The sequence below is a fragment of the Etheostoma cragini genome, chromosome 1 (genome assembly GCF_013103735.1).
Source record: "Etheostoma cragini isolate CJK2018 chromosome 1, CSU_Ecrag_1.0, whole genome shotgun sequence".
Taxonomy (NCBI): domain Eukaryota; kingdom Metazoa; phylum Chordata; class Actinopteri; order Perciformes; family Percidae; genus Etheostoma; species Etheostoma cragini.
Genome location: NC_048407.1, coordinates 8,598,906 through 8,624,550, shown reverse-complemented (window position 1 = coordinate 8,624,550; position 25,645 = coordinate 8,598,906). Strand labels below are relative to the sequence as shown.

At 40.3% G+C, this 25,645-nt stretch overlaps 1 protein-coding gene and 1 long non-coding RNA gene across 2 annotated transcripts in view; one reads left to right on the top strand and one right to left on the bottom strand.

Moving 5' to 3' along the window:
* The first annotated feature begins 4,103 nt into the window (after nt 1-4,103).
* Nucleotides 4,104-16,717, top strand: LOC117946364. The gene is made up of 3 exons (XR_004657018.1): nt 4,104-4,168; nt 15,522-15,529; nt 16,708-16,717. It is a non-coding gene; the product is annotated as an uncharacterized LOC117946364 (long non-coding RNA).
* Nucleotides 11,652-25,645, bottom strand: part of lrrc4cb (leucine rich repeat containing 4C, genome duplicate b) — a 44,484-nt gene continuing 30,490 nt past the window's right edge. Inside the window, exon 2 of the mRNA XM_034874429.1 lies at nt 11,652-16,390. Within this exon, the coding sequence (XP_034730320.1) occupies nt 14,468-16,363 (1,896 nt within the window). The 5' untranslated portion in view covers nt 16,364-16,390 and the 3' untranslated portion in view covers nt 11,652-14,467. The remainder of the gene's footprint in view (nt 16,391-25,645) is intronic.

The window sequence follows — 25,645 nt, the reverse complement described above, 5'->3', positions numbered from 1 at the left end:
AATTCACTTTTTGTATCCCTTGAAAAATCCCAAATAAATGTAATGATGATTTTTTTCATCACATGAAACTCAGCTTGTCAGATTTCGCCTGTTAATGTTTTTTTTGTTTTTTTAACAACCACACAGACTGTTACAGATTAAGAAAAGCAGATGTCTTCTATGCCAAAGGGCACCAGCTGCATGTCGTTTTTAAGCTCTCTTTTTCAAGGAGGGACAGATATTTCAGATTTTCAGCCTACGTAAGTCGAACGGGCATGTTGAGCGTATATCCCTTTCAGGCAGCAACCACATGCTGCTGCTGCTGCTGCTGCCAGTTTACTCGAATCTACTTTTAGATAATTTTTTGAATAACCAGGATGTCTTGTAGTAGGTGGAACTGGGATTGGCTGCTGTCAAGGCAACATGCAGCCTTTCCTTTGCCTCCTAATTGCAGTTCCATAAGGACCACTGCTATTATCCGGTTTCTCTGCCACTATAGAACGAATATGTTCCAATATTGAAGTCTTTAAGTGGTTTTCACTCAGCAGTATCTGTGATGAAAACATCTAGCTCCTCTTCATCTGTAATGGAACCAAACCTTTAAACTATAGCATAAGAACTGTACAACTCAAAATTAGTGCCGTGACATAAGCCTTTCAATTTGGAATTGTGTTTTGCACAGTTTTTCAACTCTTTGCGTCTGTCAGATTTTGAAATGAATTATCCATTAACTACCATATTAATCAAACCAATCAATTAAAAAAAAAAAACACAGACAATTAACACATCATACACATACAGAGTGGGCATTGAGGACACAGGAATGTTTTCCTCTTCTCCATAAAATCATAATTCTGGTTTATCCAGTCTGTGCACACAAATGTCTGTAGCTACTTTGGGCATAAAAGCTGCCAAAATTGTGAGAGATGCCAAATTATATTGAGATCAGTTCCTAGAAACATAATTTTAGGGTCTTGGCCTACATCTTTTCCCCATTGACTTTAACTGATAGAATAGGAGCATCTTCAGTTACTAAATACAAAGCTAGTTTTTGCTACTTCTTTTTGCATTTTTGTAATAGGATAATATATTAATCCCAATGAAAGCTCATAGCCATGGTATTTATTTCAAACATATTGTTTGAAATAAATACTATGGCTATGAGCTTTCACTTGTTGACATTTGTCTTTGTGAAAAGAGCAAAGGGATACAACTATAGCTGAATCCATTCCTTGAGTAACTCGAATAATTTGATTACTAAAAATCCTTGATGCAATTGTTTTTGCCTCAAAGCTTTGTTTAATCAATGTAACAAATGTTACATATGTTTCCGCATGGATGGTTTTTACTGGTACGCACTAAGCCTGAGAAACCAAGTAAGCAAAGAACGGACTTGTGTTCTTTGGGAGACCGGACTTGCTGGCTGTACCTTGAAGAATGAACTCGTAAGTTCAGAAGCACACAAAACGCTGTTGACAGTTTTGAGACGAAGCGTTCTTCCTTTTATTGCGCAACACCCCCAGCATAGAGGGCGCTTGCCACTTTATAGTTAGCTTTGATGTGTGTATTCATAATAAAGCATGGACGGTCACCTTTCACACCGCCTTGTTGCTTTGTTACGTTTTCATTTAAAGTGCTATTAAGTATCACGGGCCAATAACTGTAGAAATAACAACAATATGGCGATGAAAAATCCTTGTAACATTGTTTGGGATTCACTTTTAATTGAAAGCAGAAAAGAAACGTTAAAATAGGTTTTAAAATTATAGATGAACTCCGCGCAATGATGAACACATTTAGTGGGGCCCCTCTGGCCCTTCATTAAGTGGGGCCAGAGGGGTCTGTGAGCTGACTGACTGACCGACTCGCAAGAGTCATTCCCGGCTGGCGAGCTTGCTATGCCTGCCGGGGAATGTGGAGCTGTCCAACTCTGAATGCTTTTGTAATTCCACATAATTTTTTTTTGAACTGCCTATATTCAAAATCTCCACAGCTGATTTCTCGCCTTAAAACATCTTAAAAATGAATTTATTGATTTAATAATAGACGTAAATTGTGAAAATATGTGTACCGGAAACCATACGGGCTTTACACCCGAATTGAATGCTGGGATACCGGCCCGGACAAAGTTCACACAAGTTACCATCCGATGTTTCCTCGGTAAAATGGGCGTGTCTAGATCACATCCGGGGATTTGAACTGTTCTTGGCGAAATGCTAACTTGTGTATTGGGTCAGTACTCTGCCCACCAAACATGACGTTTCACAAGAACACAAGGACACAAGTCCATAGAAGAACACAGATTGAGAAACGCCCCCAGTTCCTTTAAAGGATTCAGGTTACTCTGAGTCACTCACTAGACTGAACTGCGTTGTACAAGTCACTTGAATCACTTGAGTCAGTATTGCTAGGAATAAAAAAGAACGTTTTATTTAATTTTTTAATCGACTGTGTGCTTGGCCTAATTAAATTTTAACATATTACATTTATACACCAAACCTACAGCAGGCCTAGCTAGCCTACAAGCAGAACACTGTATGTTATTTCAGAAGTGAAAGAATGGCTTTTGTTGTTGATTTGCTTTACTCTGAGCTCGCTCATGCACTCGTCTCCTACTCATAGCCGGCTAATTTGCGCAATTGACTTACTCATGCCCGGGCTCACAAGTCATTGAGGAGCTTGCGATGTTTTGGACTGTCTGTTCAAGCTAATTGCTTTGGCTAGGCTACGTGCAGAACATTGTATGTCATTTCAGAAGTGAAAGAATGGCTTTTGTTTTTGGTTTGCTTTAGCTAGACCTCAAGGAGAGACTTCACTCGCTTGTCTGAATCAGATCCACCGGCTGATTCGTGGGATTGACTGACTCGAGCATCGAGGGCTTGTGAGTTCTCAAGTGAATTCCATGGTCTCCAAGCTTCCGGCTCTGAGTCTGCGGGTTGTACTGTCTCTTTGCTTACTAAGTCGTTCAAGTTGAATTGTGGAGTTGTTGTTGCCTACGAAATTGTAAGTTATAAAGCTTTTTGCAACTGAGATGGCTAGGACTAGTAGTAGCTAATGTTGCTAGAGGCTTGTGTGTGGTGCTGTAATCATTTTAGATTGATTTGTAGTAGGACTCAACTGATCCAGGTTAATGACACCAGAGTCTCGCAATTTGCGAGTACATTTTAAGTCTTTAGTTAAAGATCCGAGTGAATCACACCTAGAACAGGTTTAGTGCTGGGCTGACGCTGGATAAGACTGACAAATAACAAAATGAAGGAAGACAGCAAAAATAATGAGGGGCTAAGAGAAGAGACAGTCAAGAGAAAACGACAACTCTGTACTGTGTGTTTATTGTAAAATCGAACTAGCTTACCATAAGGTAATGCTACATCACTTCAGCAGAAAACATCCAGTAAACTCCTGCATTCCACAGAAAGAACCCGACACAAGGTAACTAACCTCTGCTGCTCCCTCCACCGTGCTGTTTTACACAACTAGAGCACGCTACTCTGCCAGACAAGCTAAAACAAAAGCTGTCAGTTCGTAGTCAAACTGTTTTGCTGTGTGCTACTTATCTTGAAATTTGGACACATTTTTGCAAACGTAGCTGCTGCTGGAGACAAACAAGCCCCTCCCCGCTGGAGCACTAACCTCATGGCTACTTAACCTTAATTTACTGTTGGGTCGTTGTAAATTCTGGAGTGTGGTCCAGACCTTCTCTATCTATAAAGTGTCTTGAGATAACTCTTGTTATGAATTGATACTATAAATACAATTGAATTGAATTAACCCTCCTGTTGTCCTTGTGTCAAATTTATTCCCTTTAAAATAATGTCTGTTTCCTAAATATGGGTTTCTTTTTAACCAAATCACCACAGAAAATGGATCGGATCCATACAACGCTCTTTGCAAATACAATTGATCACTTTCATTCCCGACTAAACTCATCTGGTCATTCCACTGATCTTAACTATTAGACAAAATAATTCATAATTTCTGCTTTTTTAACTTAAATTACGTATACGTTTATATGTATATATACACATACTATATATATACAGGTTATTGACTATGAATTCCAAAAAGTATTGTAAAACTAGTGGAAGTAAGGTTGTGAAAATGTCAATTTCTTTATGCTTTCTCCTCAGTCAGTATTAGCCTCCTTAAAATGTGTCCCCCTTGAACAGTGTAGTTGAATAGCCCTGCTGTGAACTCTGTACAGTCCCATTTACCTGGGCTTAGTGAAAGGCTTGTTTGCATATCCAGTGTAAAGAGCCAGAGGCAAGAAGGGGAAGGGGGAGAGAAAGATGAATATTTGGGCCTCCAAAAATGTACTATTGCTTACAGTATAAGGGACTTTGTGGCCAATGCTGTTATGGGTGAGCTGTTCTTCCCCGCCCGGTTTATGTGTTCTCTCCCCTTTTCCCCTGTGTTTCTGTCTGTGCTGTTTCTGTCTCCACCTGGAAGTATCAAGGGGCGTGTTTAGAGGAACTAGGTCAAGGGGCGGGACCATTCATCCCTGCTCTGATACATGCACAGCTGCAGCACATTCCATGATTCACCTCAGCAGTACTAATACCCAGGCTGTCGTCTCTTCAGCGCCAGTTTGTTACAACGATCCATGTGGTAACTTGGCTCAGTGTCCTTGTCATTCTGGAGTGTCCTGTGTACTTGGCACTCCTACTTACCTTGTGTTCTCCATCTATATTCCGCTCTAGACCGGCTGCCTTCTCTGCTGTGCTTCCAGTGCACACCATCCTGTTTCGTTGTTGCTTGTGGGATTCCTCTGTATGTGCTTAAGTGTACTCACCTCTGTTTGCTTGCCATGTGTCCCCCGTCCAGCCTGGATTCTTCACTGTCGGCCCAGCTTGAGCCTCGGAGCAGCCCCGGAGCTTCCCTGCCCTGACTCTTCCATCATTGGTACTCATCCCTTCTATCTGTTCATTTAAGATTCCTTTAAAACTGAATTTCCAGTCCTGTGTGTTAATCTCTATGCTCTGGGTCAGAACTGAACCAACACATCTGTCCCTGGTATTGTTTGCAATTTAGGCAATAAAAAAGGAAACCTTTTGTATATTTACTGTTTTATTATAAAGCAAAAGTATTATTTGATTTATCAATTAAATCTGTAGAATACTCCATTACTAAACTATCAACAGGATTTTTCTACCCTGCACCTTTTCAGTTTGTGCATGCTACTGGTTGGCAAACCCTTTTTTCTCTCTCTCTCTGCCTGTGTTATGTATAACAGGTGTTATTAGACTCTTGATTATAGACAACAGCAGTCAAGTGGGATACCATCTGTTTCACAGCGTGCTGGTGGTGGTCCATTTAACCTGTCCTCTTAGAACCAGAAGCTTTTCTTAAAGAGGACATTTGCACTAAACTGGTGGGGGTATCATATTGGTTTTAATAAAATATATTTTAACAAAAGAGTAAGCAGCAGCAAAAATTAACATGTATATATTTTGGCTTGTGTAAAGCACTCCTAGATATATAAAATGACAAATTTCCCCCTTTCTTACAACACGCCTGTGTTTTCTGCTAATGGGGCTTGATAACCTGACAAAGCACAGAGTACCAGATGTAAAGGAACAGGCCAAGTTTTTGGTACTTTAGCTTATTTACCGTATCTCCCACAGTTAGATAAGTCCAGCATACCCTTCTCCTAACCATGCCCGTCATAACTTTGTAACACCCACCCACCGCTAGCCTACCTAAGTACAAATCCTGGAGGTAACCGGTTCAAAGTATCACCAGGGGCTCTACGCATGAAGTACGAGCATTGAGAACATTGTTTGTGTATACAGAGTTTATTAAAAAAGATGGTCCTATGTAATCCGTTTATTCTTATTGGGGCGATTGCCTATTTTTAACTGGGAAAATGGTGGATAGCGCCAACAGCTGCTTAGTGAGTTGTTCACCCTGTGAACACAATGTCAATACTGAGTTAATGTGTAGAGCCCCTGGTGATATTTTCAGCAAAGTTTCATGTTGTGTCGAGCCTTCTTAGAGTCTTATAAATAACTGTTTTGAGACTAGCGTAAAAGTGCCCCTAGCTCTCCCATTCAAAAGGCCATTTGACTGAAAACCAGGAATATGGACAAATCTTATAAAATTGGCGCCCCTGTCCTAAATATGCTTTTAAACTAAGTTTGACTCGGGTACATTCACGAACAGATCCTAAGTTGCACTTTGGCGAGCGTTATGCTTCAAGCAATTGCATCAGGAAAAACAAAATTAAACTTCTTTGCTAACAGTTGTTCAAACAGTTTGGAAGTAATTAGAAACTGGCCTTTGTCATGATGGATAACCCCTCACTGCAAAAAAAGGGTTTCTAAAATCAAGATAAAAACCCTAAATCTGAGGGAAAAGGTGCTCAAAACAAGTGAAATTAACTGTCCATGCAGCAAGATAATTTCACTTGACAAGCTTGCCTGATATTAGATTATAGTTTAAGTTACACTTAAAATAAGAAATTAACTCTTAAAACAAGATAAATTATCTAACACTTCTAATTCTAAATGTTTTTTGTAAATCTTGGTAAGAACCAAATAACTTTCAGTGTTAAAAAAGCCAGTATTAACCAGTAGTCAAATTGTTGCTGCAGAAAATAATTGTTAGTAGTTATTGCTTCTATCTAAAAAAAATTGAAATGTTCTGTTTTGAAGTTGCTTCCTCCTCCATAGTCACGGATATTATAACTTGTTTTAACTGTTAATGGGTGACAATGTGCACACAGGGTCAGGCGTCTTTAACACCAACTCTGCAATGGAAAAGCAGGCTTCCTTTCAATGAACTTCTTCTAAAGTTGCTGATAGCTCAGGGTTTTTTCTGGCTTTTTGTAAACCACCTTGCAGGTCCTTGGTATTTAATGAGCCTTAAGTGGACTTTTCTCATATTTTAAAATAATTTGTTTACTTGTACTGATGCAGCCACTTGTGTGGTTTAGCTTTGTGTGAATCTTTGTCTGGATGTCCCTGTTTTGGTTGAAAACATCAACTACAGGCTGCTCTGTGCTTTGCTGGCACTTGTGCATGAATGTGTCCCAAGAACCTCCAACACGTAAGACGTGACTATCTGCTGATAAACAACAGTCTTTTATGGGGGGGGGGATCTCAGATCTCAGAATGTCATTGAAACAAATGGCCATACTGTTTGTTTCCCAGATTCTCTTTTTTTCTCAGTGCAGTCTGTGCAGCTGATTGTTCAGTTTAGGATGACCAGTGCTTCACACCAGCTACCGGATGCATCACACACAGCCTCCCAGCCACAGAGGAACAGCCTGGCCTCTTTATTTTCTTCTTTTCTACTCCTTGTCAGATTACACTCACAAGTACTGGGACTTGCCTTTTCTGGAGGCAGAGCTGGATCCAAGTATGACGCATTAACACTGAAATAAGTACTGAGTGTGGAAAAATGTTCCCATTCAATTCTAAACATAAAAAATAAACGATTCACTGCTTGTGAAAATACTTCCATTTCCCTAATACAGTAGATATACAATGACTGCCTGTAAATTAATGACATTACTGTTCATTTTTGCTGAATTGGATCCGGCCTGATTTCATTAAGGCCGAGTGTGTCATCTCCTGAGTAAATTGTAATCAGAATGAACTAATGATCCTTTTGTTGGAATAGACATTCTAGCATTTCAGACTGAACACACCTACCATTAAGTGTCTGAGTAAAGCCGCCACCTATTGCCTCCCAATATTTTGCTGGGCAGCCATCAAGTACTTTGTGGATAAAATGGAGCAATCCCAAAGGCAATTGTGACTGGGAGCCATTTTGTGCTATTTGGGTAGTGAGGATGTCATAATAAATAGCAGTCTCTTCACTGAAGTGTGGGTAGTGTATTGTGTCAGGATTTTGTCACGTTTCAGGAGCCCAATACAACATCCTCACAAGCAAATTATTTAATTTATTATTTCACACATGCACGATGGAGAGTTGTACAAGCAAATGCGAGCGTAAAACAAAACATAAGGACAGGGAATAAAGGGCACCTGCGCGTATAGAACTAACCACACGCACAGAGCAGCCAGCACGCGCTCATGAGTGTCTGCGAGATAGCATACACACCCTCGCAGGTAAAATCTGCTCGCCAAGTTGGACGCCGTAGAGCTCCGCAACAATTCAGCACACAGCAGATAGTGCAGGACAGCACAGAAACAAGATAAAACATCCGGTTAACTTTCAAAAATTAAATAGAGCGTTCTGAAGGCAGATAATATTTCCTTACGCTACACCTTAAAAAAAAAAGCACAGAGTTGTTTCCTCTCTACTCCTCTGGATGGAAACATACTGATGTTTTTGTGGTTCTATTCTACATGAATTCGCGAGATCTCATGGGTCCTTGTGACTTCAGCTGTCAGTCATGGCCGCAGCCGTTCTGCAACAAATCTGGACCTGGCAGGGATTATCTTCAGTTGTCGACATAGTTGACATCATCGATTATGTAAATGCATTGACACAAATAATTTGTGTCTAAAAATGACATGGCTGCCTACAGCAACAGCGCAAGTATGGATTCCTCGCAACAACATGTTGAGAAAAAGGCTCGCACTCGATCTTCTAAGGTGTGTGAGTATTGTCCTCTTAAAGGAGAATTCTGGTCAATTTCAACATGTAGCTCTGTTTTTTTTAAATGTGTAGTACTGTCAGTAGTGAGACAAATGAAACCAATTGGGGCTACCTACACCCTGTTATCTTCCTGCTAGCACCCAACAGGCTTAAACAGGATACGTTTTAAATGTGTTTTTAACAGTGCCTAGCCATGTGCAGTTATTCCTTCCAAGTGCAGTAGATGTGACAGAAAAGGCATAAAAGTTGTGTCAATCGACAAGTGTGGACTTTGTCGTAAAACAGGAAATAAACAGATGTGCAGTAGACACTGGTAATGACATTTAGAGGATGTGTAGAGGCTAAAAACATGTTTAGAGTGTGCCCTGTTTAAGCATGTTGGGTGCTAACTCTAGCAAAAGGATAACCGGGTGTAGACAGCACCGATTGGTTTCATTTGTCTTGCTACTGACAGCAATACACATTTAAGAAAAAACAGAGCTACATGATGAAATTGAGCGGACTTCTCCTTTAAAGCCAAGAACAACATGGTAGTCTGTAGACTTTGTAAAATGATCCCTGAGTCAGAATAACAGCAGCAAAACCCTGTGAGTTCTGCTCAACTATGATTCTCCAGCTTCTCCCGTAGCTCACGGGTGTACAGTGGCCCAGTCCCAAAGTCCGGACTCACGAGATTTGGTGCTCGTTCTCGTGAAAATCCTAAGGCCTTCGCGTTGTCCCATTGTCGAATTTCAAAGGGCGTGAGGGTTAGCGTACACACTTACCAAGCCCTTTCTGTGAGTCTGCATCGACGCAGACTTAATCGAAGGGAATTACCCACAGTTCAAAGCGTAACGGCAACAGAACGGATCGGACCTGTTGTCCACATGGAAACAAAGAGTTTGATAACATTTGAAATCAGGCAGCCGTCTAGTGGGCCTTGGCCGTGTGGAAATTAACCAACTTAAAAGGAAAATTCCCAAACCGACAACTGTCAGCAAGAACTTTGTTATTAAACGTCGCAAAGGTAACATGTGATCTCGGGAAGTGCTGTCCCAATACCAATTATACCTATCAGAGCCCATGTGGCCTCACACATTCACTCACTTTACACCGGGGATCAATTAAGTCTCTGAGTCTTTAGAATTTTGTCCTCAGGGCTCACTTTGGGACTGGGCCATTATGTCCTGCATTGACCTGAGCATGTCTCCCCCATTTGTACCACAGTCTTTAATAATTGTGCAACCAGGCCAGATTGTTTCAGATATCTCACGAGTCCTTTAAAACATCAGGTCTAATGACCCGGGTTTGGGCTCATAATTTCCTCAAAAAGGAGAGTGAGCAGTTTTTCATTTGTGTTTTCCTGCTGAAAGTGACTTGGAATGTTAATTGGTTTTATTGTTGGATTTATTTGAGACTTCTGAGTTCATAAGTTGCTAAAATTCAATTTTTTTGCTGTAGGTTTAAAGGGAGAAGAGCTTTGATTTTAAACACGAGCTTAATCATTATTTTACTTACTACTTTAAAAAAAAAAGCAAAGACAGGCTTTCTGTCTTTCATTACAGATGTAGCACTGGGCAGCACTGTAAATAAAGGAATGTAAGTCTCCCCTCTGTTCTGCTGTTGGGATATATGTGGCGCTGTAATGTCTGTAAATCCTTGCAGACGTACGCAATGTACCATACCCTTTTCTCTAATGGCTAATGTTTTGCCTGGCCAGCCAGTCTGATTAATCCATGACATAAATTTAGAGTTTATCAAATTATATTTAGATTTGGTATGTTTAAGTTGTTAGTAGAACGTGATCACACAGGAATGTTAACGGTACATCATACACCCGTCATGAATCATTTATTCTGTTCCTGTAATAGTTGGACTGGCTGGCCAGGCTCACAGCCAGGGTGTGATTTGTAGAAGAAGAAAGAAAAGGGGGGGGGCACAACAAAACAAAACATGCAAGAATTAAATCCCTCTTTAAAAACCATGGATATAGTGCCACTCGCCCAGCCATGCCAAAACACTTCATTTATGCACTTCAATATTCAATAAAAAAATAACTTCAGAATGAAATAGCACAACATGAAAAATGGTGCATTCAAACCGGGGAGTGGAGTTCATTTCTCGGCGAAAACAAACCGAGGAAACACTTTCCGGGGATTTTTTTAAATCCAAAGCACAATCTTGTTCTCAGACTTTGTTGCCTAAACTTCACTGTCATCGAGACACTCATACATTCCTTATTTACTGTGCTTTCTTGAGCTACATTGTTGATAAAGACAGAAAAACCTTGCTTCGGTACAACTCTGCACAGCAGACACTAGTCTGCGCGTGGCAGCTCCGTGCTGCTCATGTTTTATACGCGCAGGTGCATTCTTTCCCTTTCCCTCTGTTTTGTTTCACGTTCGCAGCTGCCTGTACAACTCTCCTTTGTTGAAGTGGTGCACAAAGAGCAAGATCTGTGCATGTTAAATTTTGTAATTTGCTCGTGGATATGTTTATCACGCTCGCGAGATATGAGATATAATCCTGACGCCGCAGTAGCATAGGCTTGTATTTTTAGGACTGAGGCAGTGGATCCAAGTTTTTGTGAGGTTCTTTGTTCATAGTATTGATTCAGCGTACAGAGCAGGAATTGTGCTATTGGTCATGAAATTCTCAGGTTTGCCCGTATGAATCAAATGATTCTGTCAGATAGATGGAGTTATTCAAATTATTTAAAAGAATCGGAATTCCCATTTATAATACAGAAAGATTACTTCCTTTTCTTTTGAGAGAGATCCACTTCCCTCCTCTGACCTCATAAAATAAGCTACAGCACATTTCTTCAAAGCACATTCTTCACAGTTCAGCGTTCTTGGAGCTGCTTAGTAATCCTTTTTCTTTGAATATTTCTGTACACGTGTTCATGTGCAAATGGGACAAAGAAGGGAAAGTGGTGACAACTTATCTGTGAATAATACATACTATGAAATCTCTTGGAAAAAAAGAATTTCGATTTTTATTTGTATTCATGTACAGTATGAACTACAATCTCAGGTATCAATAATTGAACATCATCCTCAGAGAAATTAGTTGGACTCCTTACAAGCACAGTCTCTTGTTTTTTTTTCTTGTTTTTGTTTTGCTTTTTAGATTTTTTTGAACAATTGAAGCACATGTAAAATTATGATCAGAAGATCTTTTCTTTGCGTTGTGTTTTTGAAAATATTTTTTTTTGTAGAAATTTAACCATTTGATGATTATTCTCTCCAAAAATGAGAGAGAATATTCACACATACAGTAACCCTCCCTATACATAGACAGTTGGCAGAATAACACACACGAATATGATCACCTTGGCTTGGGGTTTTGCACAAAAGTCAAGCTCACTCTGCTGGTATTTCAAGTCCAACATTCTGCAGGTCAGCCTTACTGTAATTTCACTCTGGCATTCAAATATCTCTCCACCTAAAGCCGTCCTGTTCAGGGAAATACCAATACAGAGATATTCCATTCATTCTGGATAACTCACAACCCTCATCCACATATATACTGTATATATATTAAAAAAACTCAAACTTTTTTTAATTTTTTTTACTGTAGCCAGCATCAACATTGAATCATTAAGCCACCAAAAGCGTTGAAAAGGAATTGAGCATTGAAAAAGAAAAGAGTGGAAAGGGAAAGAATGGTTCACTCTATGACGTCACCATTTACGGTACTATTCTCGTCATTCACACTCAATGAAAGGCATGAATAGCTTTCAATTGTTCCTTCTCCACTTACAATTTAAAATGTCTCTACCACCTCAACAGACACGACCGGTCTTTAAATGTATGTTTTGATGCCACCATTCCACCATTATTGTATTGGATAAAAGAATACATTTAGGAGACTGACTGATAAGAAGCATATGCATTGGTTTGATTGACAGTGCTTTACTCGGCTATAAGCTGTGGAAGCTGTCTTGACTGAGAGGAAAATTGATAAGGCGAGTAGAGCTACTGGAAAATTATGTTGAAATTTTCACATCATGCAGTGATATTTCATTAAAAATAACGGAAATTGTCATGTGCAGGTCCAAATCCCATCCAAACCATTTGTAAATACAGACTCCCTTTTGCCAAATTGGTCGATAATCTGGTGCATTTGTGAAATCGCCTGTGGGAAATTAAAATATGCTTGTTGCACAGGGACCAAAGCAACAACCATATCTACCTCTTCTTACTTTCTGCACAAGGTCACTGTTTCCATGGCGACAGTGTGATGGCTAGTTTTGCCTCCTTAGTCCTTATATTTTTTCACTCCACTCCCTTCATATCTGAAATATATCTGTTTGAAGACCCCTCGTGACTGTTGTGGCTCTGGCTCCCGCCTCCCCACCAACTGTTCTTCACTTTTCATCCCTACCTCCCTCTTCCTTAAGCCTTCCTCTTTGAAAGACTAAATGAAAAATCAAAGCGTAAACAGACTAGAGGAGAGACAGTGTTTTGATGGCCTATAAATGATGCAACATCAAAGTGTGTGTGTTTTTCCGTGACAAAAATGAGAACGAGCAGGGGTCGCTTCAATATCAAAGGCCTCCACCCTGTTTTAGATGTTTGGCACACCGATAGTGGAAAAGTCTCACGCTGTTTTGTTATCAGCTTTCCTCTGTTAGTCTCCAAATGAATTGCTGATACAGATTAATGAGATCTAACCCATCTCCCCCTTATTTTGTTGCAGGTTCCTAGCTGCTTCACTGACTATGTTAGTCCCGTCTGCGTTCGTCTGACAGGGTCACACTACATTACAAAGCAGCCTCATTTGCCTCTTTATGTGTATAACAGATGGACTATCAGCGCCTGAGCTCGTGTGACCCTGGGGTGATGGCAAGGTAACGGGACACTGAGTGGACGTAGATCATTACTGGGTTAACAGGGATGCTACAGACAGCATCCTTATGCTCCCCTTCATTTTCCCAAGCAATATTCTGCCGTCGTGCAGCACATGCCGGCAGATAAAGCGTGACAAATGAGACATGGAGAGGGGTGAGAAACGTGCCTGAGATAAGTGACAGAGAGACAATCAAAGAAGCAAAAGGACATGGAGGAAATGATAGTGGGGAGAGAGCAGAGAGAGGATTGACAGGGAAGATGGAGAACTCAGACATGGAAGAAGAGGAGAGGAGGGGTAGGAGAAAAGTAGTAAAGGTTGAAGTGTGAAGAAAAGGTAGGAGGAGGAGTGGGAGCAAGAACTTAATCTTAATTAAAGTGAAGGATGTATGGCTGTTGTTTAGGAGCCACAGGGGAAATGCACAGCTGCTCTTTTTGACTGCTTTGCTCCTCAGGCATGCTGGCTTCACTGTGATATCGCCCAGAGCTGTGTTATTAAGAGATCTCATTTTGTGATGAGTGACAGTTAGAATATGATGGCAATGAAAATAAACCCATTTTTTCTTTTGTCTTCATAAAGCTCCTCTAAATTAGACATGGTATGCTGAACAACTAGTAAATAAATGTGTATAAATACTAAAGCAATGCCCCTCAACAAAACACATTATTATCAGGTAAAATCCAAATATTAAAGTAATTGGCATTGCATTAAGTTTAGTTTAAGGCCAATGTCAGTGGTTTCCAATGAACTGCATGTTATACCTTACACATTCACTTCAAGAAAACCATTCTTTCCCTTTGTGCAGTGTTACACAGAGAGAGAGAGAGAGACAGAGAAATAAACCGAGCTAGAAAGCTATCACAAATTGTTTTTCATCATTTAGCCACTAGACATACTTTTAATAAATAATCTTTGTTTTTGTAAAGACACTTGTTAAAGTATCATATGTTGTCCATTTGCCAAATGCTGATTTATCGACGTCAACTCTGTCAAGTCAGTGTCATTTTGACTTCTTTTATCTTCACGTTTTGGTCCATTGAATGCCACGTATGAAACGTTGATACTGTATGTTTATTTAAATTCGAGATCAGATTTGGGTCTCTTGTACATTGTCTTTTGAGCAGGCTTGAATCAGTAAAGGTTCCTGTGTGGTTGAGCTGTGTATGGTACTGAGCATAGGAGCATGGTGGTAAGTGTTCTTGTAGGTGTTGTAGTGGTTGTAGTGCTCCAGAGGGGGCAGGGTTAGGTGTCTCTCCATGGCAGCGACACCTGCAAGCTCTTCTTCAACTGTAATGACCTCCATGGAGGAGGCAGGGCCATCAGGATCCTGCTGGTTATGCTGCTTCCTCATCTTGTAGAAAATAACCAGCAGAACAGCAGCCATAAGTGTGATGGCCACAAAGCAGCCTATGATAATCTTGGTGGTTTTCATAACCTCATCTAGGCCATTGAGGGCTCCCTCTCCATCCAGATCAAGAACTGGAATTGTATAAGTCCGCTCTGTGGTCCGGGTTGAAACAGGAGTCCCTTTTGTTGTAGAGGATGAGACCCAGCCAAATGGGGGAAGCGGCGTTTGGCTATCATCCCCCGGAGTCTCAATGGTCTCCACGGTGACTGTGGTAAAATAGGTCACTCCACTGTTTTCCACAGAAGTGACATTAAGCACAGCAGAGGCAGAAATGTTGCCTGCTGTATTGCTTACCATACAGGTGTAAGTCCCAGTGTCCTGCATTGTGACGCTAGTGAAGTTCAGTGTCCCATCATTAAGTACAGACAAACGCACCTTGTAAGCCCCATGTGTCACCAAAGAACCATTTGGTGTAAGCCAGCTGATGGATGTCAGCGAGCTGGTACGACATTTAAGCTCTGCACCCATGCCTTCTGTCACATTCAAGTCACTGGGTGGCTCCACAATGACAGGAACATCACACTGGAAGTAGCTGTGGTCCAATTCCCCAATGTAGCGACCTTTAAAGACTGCAGGAGAATGGCAACGGGCACAGCAGCTAGTGTTGGCGGGTACTGCCTCCTTCAGCCACCAGCTGAGCCACAAGATATCACAGTTACAGTTCCAAGGGTTGTGATGGAGGTGGACCCGCTCCAGGCGATGCAATGGTGTGAAGAGGTCATGTGGTAAAAAGGTAAGGTTGTTGTGAGCCAGGTTGAGCTCAACCAGTGACTGAAGATCATCAAAGGAATTCCTCTCAATTGTTTGGATCTGGGCATGCATCATCCACAGCTTTTGGAGGTTCACTAAACCTAAAAAGGAGCTGGGCTTGACAACCGAGAGCTGGTTTCCTGACATTTCTAGCTCTTCAAGTCTGACCAAAGGTAAGATGTTGGGGATCTCCTTGAGGTTGCACATACCCAGGTTCAGGTAGCGCAGATTGCTCAAGTCCTTGAAGGCTCCATCCGAAATGTAGGAGAGACGTTTGAGCTCACCTAGATCCAGCCTTCGAAGCGAGGGGACCCGGTTGAAGGCATAAGATGGTATACTTTCGATGGGGTTGTTCCGTAGCCACAATTCCTTCAGCTTAGACAAGTACTCAAATGCTCCATTGGGGATTGTTGTGAGCCGATTATCAAAGAGCTCCAAGGTGTTGAGACTGGCCAGTCCATTAAAGGCGCCAATTTCAATGCTGCGGATGTGGTTCTTGCTCAGCTGCAGGATTTCCAGATGGCGCAGATGTTTGAAACTGTCCACCTTGATGACCTGGATGAGGTTGTCCTGGAGGTTCAGGTAGCGAGTGTTGGTGGAAATGCCATCTGGGACGTCCCGCAGACTGCGTCGGGTGCATATTACTTTGCTAAACTGGTTGCTGCATGAGCAGACAGAAGGACAGGTCTGAGCGCGAACCAGTCCAGCCACCACCAGGATCTGGAGGGCCAAAAGCAGCACAAAGAGGGGGTTGGACAGCGCCCCCTTCAGCCTATGACCTCTCATTGTCTGGCGCTGGAGGGAAGAAATCATTGTGTTCAGCATTCATAGTTCATCTGCTGTTCGTGTTCTCTGCAAAAAGATAAAAAACAGAGAGAAAAATATTCAGGAACCACATTAATTAGCAGGGAGAACATAATGGATGTTGCTGTAGTGAGTTCAAGCTATCAATACAATATAGTTTTTAGTGCTGAATTGACAGAAAATTGACTCAAGAAATCCATAATATATTTCTAGACTTCACAAAAGCTGATGCATCTACACCGGAGACCAAAAATGAAAAGGAGAATTTAGCATTCTGATTAATTTCTTGTGAGCCCCTTACTTATTGGAATCCTAAGCCTGGAACTATTTACTACACAAAGCCTTAGTCCTGAATAATTTACAAGTTTACCATCACACTCAATGAATGTGGCCGTGCACTGTCACAAACAAATCATAGTCTTATTTCTTTTCTAAGATTATTTTTTGGGGCTATGCCGCCTTTCATTTTTGACAGCGCAGCGGAGAGAGAGGGGGGGAGACATGCAGGAAATCATCACAGGTCGGATTCTAACCCTGGACCTCTGCTATGAGGCATAAACCTCTCAGTACATGTGCGCCTGAACTACCAATGAACCAACCTGGCCACACAAACAACTCCCAGTCTCAGTGCCATTGAAAAATGTGTACAAAATGTACTGTATGTCCATGTTAAAAAGCAATGCAAACTGAGAAATGCGTTCATACTGTAGACTGGAAAAAAGAGGAAGTTGAGTGATTCTTGCCTGATATTGTGCTATGGCTTATATGTTAAACACAACAATATATTAACAAACTCATTGATGAATGTTATCCAGTGACAAAACAATGAAGGTTATATTTCACTCTCTCGACTTTCTAGTCAAATATTCTATAGCCTTTTTATTGCCTTTGGAATTATTTATCTGGGATTCATTTTCTGGGGTTTCAAAAACAGCATTTTTCATTGATTCATGATTAATATGTTTTTATCCAAAGCAGTACTGCAGTGCTGTTTACGTTTCATTATGATCCAATTTATTGTCACAGCAAAATCCCTCACAAATACTGTGATTCAAGTGTGTGAAGAGGCCTGATATTTCCCAGAATGTACTATCTCCCAAATCAAGTGACTAACAAGAAACTCGTTCCTCCGTTATCTTAGATTAGATTAAATTAGATAAGATTAGTCCATTCTGCCAAAGTGTAAAAGAATATGCCTGAGTGTGCTCAAGATAAAAATAGACCAAGACATTCGGACACATCCAGTAAAGCCTGTACCTCCTACTGCCACACAGCAGTGTTGATTTGTTGCTATCACTCCTTATTATCTCCTGCCCACAGAGATGGTACCTTACAAATAAATCAATACATACTGTGTTCCAAACATATTACATATGCTGTGAAATTATAAAATGTGACAGCATTGTGTCAGACTGTGCTATTAAGTAATGCAGACACCATTTTTCAGTGCAGTTATTAATGCCTTTGCCAAGAGCAAAAGCACTCTTGCCTTGTGCAAGAAACATTAACCTTGCCTACTGGGTCCTTTTCATTTAAGTATTCTCCTTGTCTCTTTTCAACTCTTCCAACTCAAGTTATCTGTTAATCATCTCTTTCCATCAACCCACGAGCAAAAAGCCAGTATATTATGACAGGTGTTTTTTTAACTGTAAAAATTGTGAACTGAGGGGGAAATGTTCTTCGGTGAGGTTGAATGGCTGGCTTAATCAGTAGAAATGAGCCGACATGTGGCTAGTTTTTGCACCAGCAAGGGTGCCACGCCAGCCATGGTTTAGGGAGGCTGCGGAGAGACGAGCCTCTGCTGGGGAATCAAGTAGAATTAAGCCTCCCACTGGCAGACGATCATTTTATCTGGCTGGAATTACAACAACCCTATGCTGCCACCTAAGAGAAGAACCAGCCAGAGATGACAAACCCAATGATTGAATATCAGCTGTCAAAAAAACATCTCCGTTTGCATTTCCTCTGGAATGCTTTAGGAAAAACAGTAAATTCCGCAATGAGCATGCTGCTCTACCACTCATAGAGTAATTATAGCGTTGGCCACATGCCTTCTTCATAATTTGTATTTATCTGAATACATTTTATCAGCATAGAATGCCTCATTACATGAAGGGATTGCAGAAGAAGAAGAAAAAAAACTAGCTACAAACATACTTCCTCCCTTTGTTGGTGCAATACTGCATGGATTAATTTCATCTAGGCACGCTCAAACTGTATTCATAGCTACTGCTTACATCTAAAATCCTTCCAGCAACATAAAAAGACACACACCCTTACTTTTTTTGCTCCTGCACCAGCAGCCACCGGCATTATAACTGACACCACTGCGATTGCCAAATGTATTTGGTCTAATGAGATTGTTGGGAATGTGCTACATACTGTAGGTCTCAATCTGGGTACACATAGCAAGGACACTGTAATATAAAGCAGATTATTCAGGGCACTTAAACTACAATGTCAGATGATTAGAGTTGTGTAAGTGTTTCACTCCAACTAGCCAAATCATGTTAGATTGGACATTCCCACACACCAGGGAAGCAAGCTTGGCAGTCAGTGGTGCAAATTGCAGAGTATCTACCACTCAAGAAGATAGGAAACACCTAAAAAAAAAACTCTCTGTTTCATAGTATTGTGGTATGATGATGAGAATAAATATGTAAACACTGTTCCACACAAGTCGAATAGAGGAAGATAAGACATCTTTGATGGTGAAATGTAACAAGAAATGTTGCATTATTGAACAACTTGCTTTGCAGTCACAATTATATTTTCATGTTTGTCTTAGCTTGTTGGCACATTAAACATTTCCCCTCAGAGTTGTAAGAGGAGATTTGCACTGTTTTATGTACAATGTGATTATTCCAACCAAGTGACAAGATGGCAGACATCTCAATTTGCAGTGTTACTATCAGATAAAAAAGTCACATGTTCAGCAGTTAGCATGCTAATCTTATGTGTAGCACGAGATTATATTATATACTGATATTATCACAATTAATACCCAGTGTTATTGACACTCTACATCCTGGCAAAACTGCACTCGCTTGGGAATCACAACCCCCAACCCCACCCCACATCCCTGTAAAAAGGACATTTTGCATTTTCCTACATTAAATGAAATAATATACTATAATGTCTAAATTACTAGAAAGAACATTACATTTTTTATTGATTTATTTCATAATCATTTGTAATATTAATTCACATCGCTTATTAAACAATAACACATTGTTTATTAGTGATTAGTCATTTGCAGTTGGCCCAGTGAGTGTGAAACTGATAGAGTGGGTAAAATATGAAGCGATATGAAATGTGGCAAGTCTCATCATGATGGAGAAAGAAGCCTGTGGCCACTTAGAGGGCTGTCTGTTGAACTGAATGTCATCTTGCTAATTCATTCAACACATTACTGATTCATTACACTTGCATAAGTTTGTCTTGTTTTTACCTCGTTTGTGCTGATGTTGTAACCTCACAGGCCATCTGGGTTTTACAAGACTGGCATACAATGTGCCTATACCAGGTACAAATGAGTAATTTTTATTTTAGCATATAGTACATACAATAAATAAGGAGCTAAGCAACAACACAACACAAGGGAGATTGTTAAAGGTCCTACAACATGGTGCTCTTAGGATGCTTTTATATAGACCTTAGTGGTCCCCTAAACTGGATCTGAAGTCTCTTTTATAAAGACCTTAGTGGCCCCCTAATACTGTCGCTGAAGTCTCTTTTATATAGGCCTTAGTTGTCCCCTAATACTGTATCTGAAGTCTCTTTTATATGGACCTTAGTTGTCCCCTAATACTGTATCTGAAGTTTCTTTTATAAAGACCTTAGTGGTCCCCTAATACTGTATCTGAAGTCTCTTTTATATAGACCGTAGTGGTCCCCTAGTACTGTATCTGAAGTCTCTTTTATATAGACCTTAGTGGTCCCCTAATACTGTATCTGAAGTCTCTTTTATATAGACCTTAGTGGTCCCCTAGTACTGTATCTGAAGTCTCTTTTATATAGACCTTAGTGATCCCCTAATACTGTTTCTGAAGTCTCTTTCCCAAAATTCAGCCTTGGTGAAGAATTTCAGCAACTAGAGCCACAATGAGCTTTCCCCAGTATGTGCCATTTCTGACTCCATAGCTTTTGAGGAGGAGAGAGGTGGGGCAAGGTGGAGGCTGGGGGAATGCACATTAATGGTAAAAAACCTCATAAAGGGAAATTTCCATGCCATTGGACCTTTGAAGGATACGGCTACATTTTTGTTATCAACACGTCCAAGGAAAAGACTAAAACCAACGCTGAGTTACTAGTCCATCTGCCAATACTTAAAGACGTTCCCACCAGATCAGCATCATTCAGCCCAAAGTCCCTTTTGTTACTACTGAACACAAAAATCTTTAAAAACACGTCACAGATGCATAGTTTCATTTTGTTACACAGGCTCAACACAATCCTAAAAAAGCTGGGCGCTGTCGTTATCTCACACAGGAGTAAATAATGCATTTGTTGGTGAGTATTTTTGGCTGCAGAATAATACACATTTGGTGCACTAGTGGGTAAGTAGAATTGACTCAAAATAAATTACCCATGTTTGTTGTAATGAAGCAACACTGCAACTCATTTGTGTTTTTTTGTTGCTTTTTGATAATAGTGGAGCAGAGAGGGCCAAGAAACACACTTTGGCTACACAGAAAATACTTGTTAGTAGCATTACTTCATTGGGATTTGTTGAGAAAAAGAAGAACAGGAACAATATAGAATAGCGCCAGCATTAACATTTAAATGGTTTAGAGAAAATCCCAAAAGAGCTTAAATGATTAGTCAATGAATTGATTTGTTAATCAACACACATTTAATTGGCATTATTTGAGCAGTTTTTCAAGCAGAAATGTCTGAACATTCTGTGGTTCCAGCTTTTAAAAAGTGAGAGTTTTCTTTTCTTCTGTCACTTGAGATGGTAAAATGAATATATTTGGGATCTGGAGTTCTGGTCAGATAAAAGACACAATTTTAATCACATTAAGTTGGGCTTAAAAATGGCCATTTAATGTTATCTTATAGACGAAGTGATTATGGGTAAATAAGTGAGAAAAAATTGCAGAATATAAGATAATGAATATTAACAGCCTTAAAAAGATCAGCTGGAGCAGATTAAACTAACAAGTAGACATTGTTTAATTTTTTATTTAAATCTTACATTTTGAAAATAGCTGAAGGTGGCCCAGTATAATGGTTGGACAGTTTTTACAGGCAAGTTTATCCAATTAGAGATGAAGTTTAAGGAAATCCAGTAATAACCAGTTCAATATTATCTAAAAGCAGCATTGCTATTAGCTTCCAAACAATGTGTGCTGGGGTTCAAAATCTGTGTGCAGCTTTATGTCTGCCATTGGGGGGTGGCAGTTTGAAAATCTTTTACTGGGGCCCATCACGATGAGCAGCCACCACTGCTGCTGTTTCATTCTGACATTCAGACTGAGTGCTCCATTCTCCGCCTCTTCTCCAGCTGAAAAAAAAGTGAATTCCTGTCCCCCACCTTGGCTTCAGAGTGCTGTGCAGTGCACTGTAATCTGGAAAAACTACTGAAGTAAAACTATCTGGAGCCACAATATGTAATTTACAGTGGATTCAAGGTAACATCATTCTGATTGCACGGGAGATACAATCCATGCACATTCTATAACGTCTTGTTCAAAGACGACTGCAGACATGAAATGGAAAAATAAGACATACAGGCCAGGTCATACTAGTGGGTTACGTTGAAGTGTTTTCTGTCATCTGTGTGGCGATAAAGTGCTTCATGAATGGATAGCTCCCAAGGGGGTCAGTGAAAGCTGGAGCGGGACTCTAAGCTATAGGGTGCAGGGTGTAGGATGCTGTCACGACTGCAGGGACACTCCAGATTTAACAAAGCTGACCAAACCAAAAGTGTTTATTCAGTTGCCCACAGTGCCGGACTGTGTTTCAATCTTTCAGTTTGAAGTAATTCTTTAGTAAAGTAAAGTCATTTTGGACAGTTCAATAGAACAATGATATTGGATTTTCTAAATGCTTTCACATGCACACTCCATTGGCTCCTTTCATTTTAAAGCTGCATTAAACGATTATTGGTCACTAGGGGGCACAGAAACACGAAAACAAGCTTTCTGATACATTGACTCAAACCTACATCAATTCATGTTTTCAGGCCATACAATTCTTAACAATGAGCCAGAAGAAGCAAAAAAGGTTCACAGGACTCCAAGGTTGGCAGACACTACTACTACACTACTACACTGCTTTCGACACTATGAGCACCCTCTTTCATTTCGTGCATACCTCTTTCATATATACAGTATATACAGGCCGAAGGTTTGGACACACCATCTCATTCAGTGTGTTGCCTTTATTTTCATGACTATTTACATTGTAGATTCTCACTGAAGGCATCAAAACTATGAATGAACACATATGGCATTATGTACTTAACAAAAAAGTGTGAAATAACTCTTATACAGTATTTTAGATTCATCAAAGTAGCCACCCTTTGCTTTTTTGATAGCGCTGCAAATCCTTGGTGTTCTCAATAAGCTTCATGAGGTAGTCAGCTGAAATGGTTTTCACTTCACAGGTGGGCCTTGTCAGGGTTAATTAGTGGAATTTATTGACATATTAATGAGGTTGGGACCATCAGTTGTGGTGTGACAAAGTCAGGTTGATACACAGCCGACAGCCCTATTGGACAACTGTTAGAATTCATATTAGGAAGAGAAACAATCAGTTAAGTAAAGAGAAACGAGTGACCATCATTACTTTAAGAAATGAAGGTCGGTTGGTCAGGAAAATTGCGAAAACTTTGAATGTGTCCCCAAGTACAGTCACAAAAAACATCAAGTGCTGCAAAACTGGCTCACATGAGGACCGCCCCAGGAGAGGAAGACCAAGAGTCACCTCTGCTGCTGAGGACAAGTTCATCTGAATCACCAGCTGAAGAAATCCCAAATTGACAGCAGGTTAGTTAAAGACCAGATGAATACCACACAGAGTTCTAGCAGCAGACACATCTCTGGAACATTTGTTAAGAGCAGACTGCGCAAATAAGGCTTTCATGGTCAGATAGCAGCTTTGAAACCACTGCTAAGGAGAGGCAACAAGCAGAAGAGATGTGTTTGGGCTAAGAAACACAAGGAACGGACATTACACTGGTCTAAATCTGGGCTTTGGCCTGATGAGTCCAAGTTTGAGATCTTTGGTTCCAACCGCCGTGTCTTGTGCGACGGAGAAAAGGTGACCGGATGTATTCTACATGACTGGTTCCCACCGGGAAGCATGGAGGAGGAGGTCTGATGGTGTGGGGGTGCTATGCTGGTGACACTGTTGGGGATTTATTCAAAATTGAAGGCATACTCAACCAGCATGGCTACCACAGCATCCTGCAGCGAGTTGGACCATCATTTATTTTCAACAGGACAATGACCCCAAACACACCTCCAGGCTGATCAAGAAGGAGAGTGATGGAGTGGTGCGCCTCCACAGTCACCGGACCTGAACCCAATTGAGATGGTTTGGGGTCAGCAGGACCGTAGAGAGAAGCCAAAAGGGCCAACAAGTGCTGAGCATTCCGGGAACTCCTTCAAGACAGTTGGGAAACCATTTCAGGTGACTATCTCTTGAAGCTTATCAAGAGAATGCCAAGAGTGTTCAAAGAAGTAATCAGAGCAAAGGGTGGCTACTTTAAAGAAACTAGAATATAAGACATGTACAAGATGTTTTTAGTTATTTCACACTTTTTTGTTAAGTACATAATTCCACATGTGTTCATTCATAGTTTTGATGCCTTCAGTGATCTACAACGTAAATAGTCATCAAAATAAAGGAAACACATTGAATTAGAAGGTGTGTCTAAACTTTTGGCCTGTACAGTACACTACCGGTCAAAAGTTTGGGGTCACTCACAAATTTCCATTGGACTCCATTATAGACAGAATCCCAGCTGAGATCAGTTGCCTTGTTTTTTTAACCAGGGCAGCAGTTTCCAGATTACATTATGTGCTTACATAATTGAAAAAGGGTTGTTTAATGTTTTCTTAGTTAGTTTTTTTAAATAATATCAGATAAGTAAACAAAATGAGCATTTGGAACATTGGATGAATGGTTGCTGATAATGGGAAATGTAGATATTGCATTAAAGATCAGCCACCCACCCAGATCAGCTGGTATCCTGTCTATATGGGAGTGAAATGGAAATTTGTAAGTGACCCCAAACTTTTGAACGGTAGTATATATATATATATATATATATACAGCTCACTATATACTAAAAATGTTCTTGCTTATTTATTACAAATTGTTTAGCTGAATGTGAGGTAAAAAAGGGTCTTTAACTTTCCAGAAAATCTTTGTTTTCTCTGACCAACAAAAGAGAGCAGCCTGTAATCTAGGTCTCTTCATCATGAACTATAAAGGGGGAAAATGTGGTGCAGTTGACCCTCTGACCTGAGCTTAACCTCCACCATCCCCGCAGGACAGCAGCGCTTCCAGATGGCACAATCGCATTATTGAAAATAATCACAATTTTAGATGACCAGGCTCGTTTCTCCCGTCTGTGATGGAATGAGATTGAATTAAAAGAAAGGCAAAATTGAGAGCAATCAAACTGCCATCTGGAATTATGGTCAGACAGACAATAACTTTGAGAAAAAAAAAATCCATAGACACATTTTAATTTGCTATCAGGCAATACTTTATGGTATTATGTCTGAAAATGGTACAAAAGACATAATAATCAATTACTTCTTTCTGATAAATGTAATCTTACTGTATTATTGGCCGTCCAGCCACTTTTCTCCATAGACTGAATGCAATCTTGGCTATTGCATTCTGACAGCTGTATATGGATTGCTTTTGTTTATTAAATGGCTCAAAAACGGGCCTGACACATATTACAAACTTTGGAGAAGAGTGAGACAAGCCAAGTAGTGAGTAGAGAACTCTGCAGCATTTTTATAGAACTGTTAAAAATCTTCTGGTCTGACATAGGGGAGGTTTAAAGAGAAGTTTAGAAGTATCAAACTACTGTGTAAAAGGTTTGGTAATGATGTAAGTAGAAGAGATGACTTCCTTAAAAACAATGCAACTCAATTGATACTATAAAATTGAAATTGAAACCCAGGGGTAAGAGTGAGTACAATTGAGACATTATATTATAGTATAGTATAGTACAGTATATTAAGTAAGAGTAGGTAAAGCTAGTGTCCAGCATGTACAGTGGGGCTCTAAAGTTGGGCACCCCAGGTAAAAATTTGTATTAATATGCATAAA